This window comes from Microcebus murinus, chromosome 15 (assembly GCF_040939455.1).
Source record: "Microcebus murinus isolate Inina chromosome 15, M.murinus_Inina_mat1.0, whole genome shotgun sequence".
NCBI lineage: Eukaryota > Metazoa > Chordata > Mammalia > Primates > Cheirogaleidae > Microcebus > Microcebus murinus.
The window spans coordinates 22,727,902-22,738,183 of NC_134118.1; the positions used below are offsets into that span (position 1 = coordinate 22,727,902).

General features: G+C 41.8%; 1 protein-coding gene across 4 annotated transcripts in view; it reads right to left on the reverse strand.

Moving 5' to 3' along the window:
- The window catches only part of DCDC2 (doublecortin domain containing 2), a 156,657-nt gene extending 146,785 nt beyond the window's left edge, over positions 1-9,872 (reverse strand). For 3 of the 4 annotated variants that reach the window (XR_001151390.2, XM_012753628.2, XM_012753625.2), the window contains exons 1-3: positions 9,741-9,872; positions 8,752-9,138; positions 4,867-4,921 (exon numbers count right to left, since the gene is read on the reverse strand). Coding sequence is in view for 3 of the 4 variants with exons in the window: in XM_012753628.2 (XP_012609082.1) it covers positions 4,867-4,921; positions 8,752-9,044 (348 nt within the window). In the remaining variant the exon portion in view is untranslated. Of the gene's footprint in view, positions 1-4,866; positions 4,922-8,751; positions 9,139-9,519; positions 9,695-9,740 lie in introns of those variants that run through there. The other variant, XM_012753626.3, reaches the window with a different exon arrangement.
- Positions 9,873-10,282: the final 410 nt, after the last annotated feature.

The window sequence follows — 10,282 nt, forward strand, 5'->3', positions numbered from 1 at the left end:
CACCTGTAATTCTAGCACTCTGGGAGGCCAAGGTAGGAGAATTGCTTTGAGCTCAGGAGTTCAAGACCAGTCTAAGCAAGAGTGAGAACCTGTCTCTACCAAAAATAGAAAAGTTAGCCAGGCATTGTGTTACATGCCTGCAGTCCCAGTTATTTGGGAGGCTGAAGCAGGAAGATCATTTGAGCCTAGGAGTTTGAGTTTGCAGTGAGCTATGACGATACCACTGCATTACATCAAGAGTAACAGAGCAAGACTCTATATTAAAAAAGTAAATAAAAAATTAAAGATCCCAGTACAGCCAGGCACAGTGGCTCACACCTGTAATCCTAGCACTTAGGGAGGCCTAGGCAGGAGGATCACTTGAGGCCAGGAGTTTGAGGCCTTGCAGTGAGCTATGATGATGCCATTGCACTCCAAGCCAGGCAACAGACAGACCCTGTCTGAAAAAAAAATAAAAAGAAAAAAGAAAAAAAGACTGAGAGTAGGACATGCTTGATGTTTTGGTAAGGTGCGGGGGCGGGGGGGCATGGAGAAGAATGGCAGGGGCAATATGTGTAACCCTAACAATATTTGTACCCCCATAATATGAAAAAATAAAAAATTAATAAAAGAAAAAAGATCCCAGCTAAAGATAAGAATAGCAAAGCAAGTCTGAGAGCATTAGACATAAGAAAGCAATAATCACTCAAAGAGGAGGCCCTTATGGCATTTTACAGGGGCTGTGTGATTATGGGAGAAACAGTGTTTCCTGTTAACTTTGCTGCTGGCTTTATATGTGTCTATTTAATAGCAAGGCGGCCTTTTTCTCTTTTTCATCCAAGCTGATGTTCACTGTTTCTGCCAGAAACAAGATTTGACAGTTTCACAGATAGAAGTATTAAATAATACCCTCTTAATCAAACTGTAGAAAGGGACATTCTCAAAACCTTAATCTAAGAGAAATGAGCCAAAAATAAAAGATTCTATTATATTTTAAAACATTTCAAACTGGCTGATCCACAACCTTAATCCCACCTGCATTTTCTCAGTCTGTGAGCACCTCTAGCCCAGCTCAAATGCCACTGGGTAATCATAGTTGGTTACTCCCCTGTCTCCTTGCCTAGACTCTGAACTCCTAAGGAGCAAGAGCAGGGAAGTGTTCATTTTATGCCCAGTACCTAGCACAGCTCCCAGCAAATCAGAAGTGCTCTGAAGTCAAGCTGCCTATCCTTCTCCTCTGTGCATAATGTGTACCAAGGCCTCTTACACAGTAAAACAGCTTCTACTTATTTACGGCATTCTAAATAACCATTTAAGAAATTTAGGCCAGGTGTGGTGGCTCACACCTATAATCTGGGAGGCTGAGGCAGGAAGATCACTTGAGCTCAGCAGTTCCAGACTAGCCAGAGCAAGAGTGAGACCCCGTCTCTACCAAAAAGGAACGGAAAAAAAAAAAAAAAAAAACTCAGCTGGGCATTGTCACAGTGTAAGCCTGTAGTCCCAGCTACCCGGAGGCTGAGGCAGGAGTTTGAATTGTGTATACTGGTGTCGTGGCTTTTATTATGCATCATTGAAAACTCAAAATGTATGAAATCACCTCCAATTTGAGGGAAATGCCCCAAATTTTGGTGAATAAGTAATTTTACTCGCCTTTCATGACACATCTCTGACATTTTTTTGTGTGCTACTATAGTACTGAAACTTCCCCTTGAAATAACTCTAAATTTCCAATATGATATATTCATGTTCTAAATCCACTTCAAAAATAATTCTCTATTCTCTGATGTCCTCCCTTATATACAATTATATTCCAAAGAATGCCAGTCACCAAGAGCACTTAACGAGGTAAGCAATCTTTTCTCAGTAAACACTAGTGCTGAAAGGAAGTCACCACCTTCGACCAAGAAATTAGAATCTATAATATTTGTCAAAAGCTGGTGTCTACCAAGTCTGTTCTCAAATTTTGAGCATAGATAGTCCTCCAACTTATAAACTTGTTGAATTCCAAAGGTTTGATTGTAAACCAGTTGTGGAAAAGAGAGAGGTAGTTCCCCATAGTAAGAATTATACTCACAATAGTCAGGTTCTCAGTGCAGCCTACAAAAAGCCTTTTCCACTGTGCTCTACCTAAACCAGCAATAATAATACCGTAGAACTCACAGTCAAGGTGACATTTCCATGAGACAATCCTTTTAGAGTTCCCTTTGGGAATGCCAGGAACCCAAAAAACTCCCTTCTGGCAATGAAAGTAGGGGCTTCACTTGCATAAAGCAGGCTTCAGGGTGAAGGCCATGGTGTGCATTTTGGGGAGAAGGGTCTTTCCAAACTGAGCATGTAAAGTGAGGGACGTGAACACACTGCTTGGTCAGCCTGGGAGGAAAGGCTGGGAGGACAGAGTGGGAGAAAGGACTCCAGGGAGCAAGTGGGAAAGTCGGGCGAGGGGGGTGGGGGACACATGGAAGAGCATGGCAGGCAGTATCTCATTGCCTCTTCCCATCTCCTTTGCATTCTAAACATTCTTCTACTTTCTTTTCGTCCCCTTTGGAAAGCTTTGTGGAGAAGGACTGAGAATAAATGAGTCTACTGCAAACAGTAAGAGGAAAGGAGTAAGGGGGAGACGGTCACCAGTCAGACACAGGCTAGAAGAGATGCAGTCTTCTATTCGGAGGTAAGGGGTAGGTTTCTCACATGTGAGATGCACATTCACAAATCAGAACCTGTGCATGTGACTTGTGCATAGGCCCAAAGAGAAAACGATGGTTACTGTCCCCAAAGTGGAAACACAATTAGCAAATTAAATGAACTAGAACCCTTGTGAATGCTTCTGTTGTTAAAGACAATCTCTTAAGAAAAAAAAAAAGCATATTTAATAAATTTATTGCACACCTGTTGCAGTGTACCAAGGACAATGTCTTCATCAAAGACACTGGAATCCAGAGTAAATATACTATGCACATAGTTTTTAGGAATTCACACATATCAAATTCTATTGCAGAAATCCAGGTTCTGTCATCAATTTCATGCAAGGTAGCATACTTCAAACAGGTGTGTATCCTTCAAACAGAATCATAACCAGAACTAATCCTTTATGACAGATATCAACTGGTGGGCATTGTTTAGCTGTCACATAAACACAACCTGAAAAATGTATATCTTTGTCTACTTTAAGCTATAAAGCCTATCACTTTCATAAATAATCAATTTGGCATACATTGAAAATCCAAAATACAAACAAAAATACTAATTATTTTAAATAATGTCTTGGGGCCGGGCGCGGTGGCTCATGTCTATAATCCTAGCACTCTGGGAGGCGGAGGCAGGCGGATCCTTTGAGCTCAGGAGTTTAGTTCGAGACCAGCCTGAGCAAGAGTGAGACCCTGTCTCTACTAAAAATAGAAAGAAATTAATTTTCCAACTAAAAATATATAGAAAAACTTAGCCAGGCATGGTGGTGCATGCCTGTAGTTCCAGCTACTTGGGAGGCTGAGGCAGAAAGATTGCTTGAGCCCAGGAGTTTGAGGTTGCTGTGAGCTAGGCTGATGCCACGGCACTCTAGCCCAGGCAACACAGTGAGACTCTGTCTCAAAAAATTTTAAAAAAGGTGTTGGAAGAGCACCCCTTTCAACAGATTATTTGAATAATGAATTTAACCTCATATTCTTTAAATACTGAACAATTAGAATTTTTTCTTTGTTTTTCTTTAAGTGTAATTCACCACATAATAGAATTTTTCTTTTGAGAGTTTTTTTTCCTAGAAAGACCTATTTGCTTCTGTTGGGCAAACACAAAGTGAGAGAAAATGATGAGAGTTCAGGAAGGTCTCTCTGGGGTTCTGGACTATAAGTGAGAAAAGCTACTTTTTCTGTGAGCCATGTTTTCACTGATACAGCTCACCCATTGGAAGCACTTGTTTAGGTGCAGTCCAAAGGGAAAGAAGGGAAGCCTGGGGTGGTGAACAGAGTCCCAGTCTAGGTCTAACTACAATTTCCCCTGATTCACTGGACATTTAAGGCTGTTGCCTCAACTTTGTTTTTAATCTATCTTTTCATCTACAAACTAAGGAAGATATCCTACAGAATACTTGAAAATTCCACTTGGGTTTCAGAAGCTATGTGGAATGTGGTGGTCTGAATATCTATTTTCACAAGACTCATCTTCAGTCTTCATGCAAGCTTTTGGTTTATGCTCAAGTAAATTTTGATACAAGTTAAAATGGAGGTTTTTCCTGATGTCATAGAAAGTCCAACATGGCATTTATTCATCTCCTTTGAAAGCCTCAGGGGCAGTCAGGATGATCCTGGCAATTTCAAACACTGAGCTGTCAGAGGCAAATGAGGATGGAGGGTATAGTTTTGGTAAAGATTTATATAACAATGATCAGATTCTTCTAAGCCGACAGGGAACATTCTCATGGATTTCAACCAAAGAACGTGTAGCTAGAAAATGAGAAAATAAGAACATGTTGTGTCTAATCCTACATATCTTAGACAGCAGTTTCCAACCTTTTTGGCACCAGGGACCGGTTTCATGGAAGACAATTTTTCCCAGCGGATGGAACTCAGGTGGTTATGCGAGTGAGGGGAGCGGCTACAAACACAGATGAAGCTTTGCTCACTCGCCTACCACCCCATTCCTAACTTTCATGGAAGACAATTTTTCCACAGGTGGTGGGAGTGGGGAGGACTCAGTCTCTTCATTTCTGACAATGATCCAAAGAAAGGATTATCTTTGCCTTAAAACATATAATGTCCTATTTATATACATTAGAGAATTCATCCGTTATAAGTAAAATGCTGCCCAAATCTCTAAGACACATCATAAGAAACAAACAAACAAAAAAAAGCGCACTGTTATTTATTTGAACCTTCAAACTAGTATTTGCATTACCTCTGTATTAACAACGTCCATTGGTCTTTTCTTGATTTCTCCTATGTCCAAGTAACTGAAGAAAAAAAAAAAAAAAACCAATAAGGATTGCTTTTACAGGTTTTAAGTTAGCAAATTCCTTTTTAAAGATTATTAAAAAGTAAAGCAAGTCAAAGGAAATACTTAATTTGAAAGCAAAAAATCAATAGCTACCAATTAAAAGCAATGATAGTAGCAAGAACTGTTTGCAGTGGTGTCAACCAGAGCTGACACCTATCTACCCTAAACTTTAAGGGAACAGAAGTCTTAGAAATAGGTATTTTTATTAGGAAATTAATTTCTCTTCTTAATAGTTAGCTACTTACTTTCTATGTTGTATTTCTAATTCTTATATGAATTTGATTAAAAGAGTGGTTACTTCTTAAGAGTTCCATGCATCACAGACTTTAGAGTAAAGGAAGTATTGGCAGTAGAATAACAAGTGGGAAAAGCTAGGAAATCATTTTCTCTAAGAGAGCACTTGAATGATACAGAAATGCTCAGCCATGTGGGATGGTTTAGGTATTGGTTCAGCTAATAGACAGATGGGTGGATTAGTTAACCTCTGGAGATGCCTATCATTCCATTAGTATTTGCTATAGATATTAACTAGCAATGATCATTCTTTAGCTGTTGCATAAGCATAACCTGAAAACTTTATACCTTTGTCAACTTCAGGTTATAAGTCCATCACTGTGATTTGGTTACAGTTTTAAGTGATCCCTAAACTGTGCTTCATACATAGAAGGTGCTAGATAAACATTTTAGTATAAAAAAGTAAAAACTTAGCATTTAATTTATGATAATAGATAGATCCTTTACCTCAACTACTATAATTGCTAAGTTGCAAAAAAAAAAAAAAAAGTTGACATTACAGTTAATTTTGGCTATTGAAATGTTTTTATTGTTGTTTTTTTATAGAATACTTTAGTTAATTGATACTTTTGGAAATTATCATGTATTTCCCCTATATAAACCGTAGTTACATAAGATAATGCAAACACTCCCTCTGTCTTAGTAAGAAAGGGTTTTCTGTGAATCTGCAGGAATCTGATTTTTTACTTAATACCAAAATATTGTAACTGTCATGTGCAAGAAAGTGATTTCAGATTTACAATATTAATGTAGTAGAGTCAACATCCAAAAATGCACAGGGAAAGTTTGGGGGTAAAATAATCTCCAGAATTCTCTGCTATAAAATTAAGGTTTAATAGTTACCTGCAGTTTAGTTATCAATTCAAACATATTAGAAAAATCTAAGTGAAAGCAATTCAAGCAGGAATCTTATCAGTTCCATTTGAAAAATATTTTGCTATCTTTCCCAACATCATTTAGGTTCTAAGTGAAAGCCCATGAATTATCTTCAATACCTTTTGTGCTTTCTTTTGTTCTGTGAGTTGCTTCATTTGTTATAGAAACTTACAAGCCCTTAGCTGCAAATATATTCAGCATTTAAATATTCTTGGTTTCTATCATTATAACCATAGGTACTACTACTTTGACACAAATAAAATAATTTAGTCATTTGTCAACATGAAAAACTAACCATGGACACTGTAATAACAAACTCAGGGGTTTTTTCGTGTATGAATTAAAAGCAAAAATAACCATGCAAATCCCTTATTTATAAAGAGTGACTTGAAGTGCACTTTCTATTTGGTTTGCAACTGTATCTTTTTTTATCTTGTGAGTTGGTAGGGCCAAATAAACAAAAGAGAACATGCATTACTAAAGTGAGTCTATAGTTTTCAGCTCCACACAGATTCTGAACCAGATTTTCATTCCTATGAAATTCTTTTATAATATGTAGAAATTACTTAACAAAAAATAAACAAATTATATAATAAAAGAAACTGGTTGTAGAAATGCCTTATATTTATGTAACACTTTGGTGTTTACACATTCACATCTATAAGCATTTACATTTTACAAAAACCCTGCGAGGTAGGAATGGTTCTATATTAGGAAACTGACTAGGTGAGTCAAGTAAATTGCCCAAAGACACAGAACTTATAAACGGCTCAAATCATCTGCTGGTTTTAAGTTCTAAATTTCTTTTGAACAGAGTTTCATTTAGCTCTTTTCTATGAAGTTAAACAAAACATACATAAGGAAGGTTTCAGGGAAGGGAAAAACAAATCCAAATGTATCCCTCACCTTCCATAGAAGGGACATAACAAAAAGCAGAACACCCAAAACTCAATTTAAACACACTTAGGAGAAGAAGGATGATGTTAAAGAACTTTAATGATAACTTTGAAAATTACTTCTGCACAGTTAAAAGCTGGTTTGAATTTAAATTATTAATAATTCAATTATGCTTGTGAATTCACAAGCTTAGATTATGGTAAAGATTTTTTTTTTTTGCTATCGTGGAGACCAAGAAGAATTTCAATTAAAATGTTCTATTAAACTATGGAATATATAATGCAGCAATTTCACTCCTAAGTATATACCCAAGAGAAATGAAAACTTGAACACAAATATTCATAGAAGCATTATTCATAATAGCCAAAAAGGTAAACAACCCAAATATTCATCAACTGTTAATGGATAAGCAAAATGTGGTATATCATGGAATATTATTCGATAATAAAAAGAATGAAGCACTGACGCATGCTACTTGGATGAACCTTGAAAACACAACAGTAAGTGAAATAACCCTAAGACAAAAAGCCACAAATTGTATGATTCCATTTATATGAAATGTCCAGAATAAACAAATTCATAGAGACAATAGATTAGTGGTTACCAGATGATAAGGGAAGGGGAAACTGGGAGGTACAGGATTTGGGGGGGGGGTGACGGAAATGTTCTGAAATCAGTTTGTGGTGATGCCTGCACAATTCTGTGAATATATTGAAAATCATTAAAAATGGGTAGAATTGATGTTATGTGAAATGTATCTCAATAAAGTTGTAAAAAAAAAACAACTATGGAATATAAAGTTCTACCTGTCATATAATGTCCACCCCCACAAACACTCACCTCCCACATAACTTTGATTATGTCTCTAATTGCACATATCCCTTTGTACTTTGTCTTAAGATTATTGATGTTCACATAGTCTTTCTCCTGTTAGATTGGAAGATCCTAAAGACAAGGATCATGTCTTGTTCATCTTTGTTCTCTTCACAGACCTAAGCCCAGTTTGCTAGGTCATGGAACATCTACTGTGAGTAGGCTGGGCTCCAGGAGCTGGGGTTAAGGACCCCTGTCCTTGAAGGTCTAACCATCATGTTGCTGGCGACAGTCATGTAGACAAATACAGGCAGCCAATAAACTTCTCCAAGCATTATGCTAATAGCATAAACATGCAGGGGGTGGAAGGAGGGTTGCAAAAATGGGTGCTGTCAATTCACTTGGAATGAAAGATTGAAAGAAATTTAACAGTGGCGGGACAGGGGAACGCAGGGCCAATTTCCCCTCTGGTGACAATATGGTGTTCAAAACTTGGAAGTGATTTTTAAGAAATCCTCATTTAAACTAAAAGGATGAGTTTCCAAGAAAAAAGTAAAGGGTGGGCAGGAGGGGGAGCGGAGAGGAAAGAAAAAAAAAAGCCAAACAGAAAATGCAAAAGTATCGGTTTGGCCACTAACCTTGCAAGGATACTTTTAAAAAGATTTCTGTTGTTTACACGCAAATTTTGAGTTTGTTCCTACTGTTACCCAGGTGAAATTCCTTCTCCAGTCACAGTGTCAACCTCTGTTCCCAAGTGCAACCGGAGTTTGAGAGGCATCACACCTCCAAGTCACAGCCCCTCGGCCCACCGAGACGTGGGTAGGCCAGGGGTCCTGAATTTCCTCACAGCAACCACGCGCCGCAGTGCGCCCTGGCGTGACGGGCGCAGGGGGCAGACCCACTCACTTGAGTTTCTTGAAGGCTTCCTGGCCTCCCGCCACGTAGTTGCCCCCGCTCTGGATCTGGTCTAGCTTCCGGATGCGGTGGCCAGTCCTGGGAGTGTAGATGTTCCTGACCGCCCCAAAGGGCGCCTGAACGCCGCCTGTCACCTCCTTCAGGAAGACGTCGAAGCTGGACACCTTCTTCTCCTGGAAGACGACGCGGCGCCCAGCGAAGAAGGGGTCCCCGTTGCGGTACACCAGCACGCTCTTGACGACCGGCTGCGACAGGTGGTTGGACCTGGCGCTGGTGCCGCTCATCTTCCCCGCGGGACGCTGCCCCAGCTGGCTTCTCTGGGGGAGGCACCTCCGCTACCCCAGCGGCCTCACCGCACGCACCGCGCCGGGTCGCCTCCTGAAACGAATGAGAAGCTAACAGACCCACTGGTAGAAGAGAAGGAACGGCCGGCCGTGCGCTCGGCGTCCACCCCGCGGAGACACTACAGGGGGCAGGACTCACGGCAGAGGTTCAAGTACTTCACCGCGGTCCGCGCAACCAATCAGCGCTCGCAGTGCGCGCGCGACACCTGCTTCACCCGCCACCCGCAAAATCCAAGTGCACCACCGCGCGAGGCAAACTGAGTGAGGGAGAAGGGAGAGAGACGGGAGAACACACTCACACTCACACACTCACACACTCACACTCTAAATATGGTGAAACCCAATTTCTAACATCCCACCTGCGCTACTCTTTCCAAACAGCTTTATTTTATTTTCTGTCTTCTTGCACCCTTACCCCTCAATCTCCTGCTTGCTCCCAAATTAAAAGCAATGAAGTTCCCGGCTGGAGTTGGGTGTCCAGGACCCCTCGCCCCCTCCCCGATGGCCGGCGCCGCCAGGTGGCGAAGCTCGGGTGGGCACCATCTGACCACACCCGGCAGCGGCGCGCAACACAGTCCCGGGGGATCCCGGCAGTCGCGGGGTCCCCGGGGAGGCGCCCGCCGCTGTCGTACCTACCGACACCCGCGGGCCGGCGGGGGCAGTGGCGGCTCGGGCGCCGGCGGGCGGGGCAGGCGCGGGGCGGGGCGGCGGCAGCGCGGCGCTAGCGCCGTTCCTCCCGCTGCCGTTACCTCCGCGGGCCTCCCTCCCCCGTGGGGGACCGAGTTGTTATTTCCCACCGTTTCCGTAGCAACCGCAGCCTCGCGCAGCCAGCCGAGTCCTCGAACTAGGCCGGGCGCGCGCCGGGCTCCCCGGGGCCTTGCCGGCCTACTCGCGCAGAGGCGCGGAAGGAGTGAGGGGCTTGCGGGCTGAAGGGGAAGCCCGGGTGGTATTATCACGCGGTCGTTCAATAAATGGACGCCTACTGTGTGCCAGGCGCTATGCTAGGAGTTGAGGCTACGGCAGCGAAGAAGATAACCTAGCTTTGCGCGGGGTGAATGGCTAACTGGCTGGCTGCGTCCAAGAGCCCACATCCAGGCCATTTGTGTAGATTATTAGCCCAGTCTATGAGGCAAGATAGGGGAGAGGAGAATATTAAGAACCTCAGTAAAGAGGTTGCT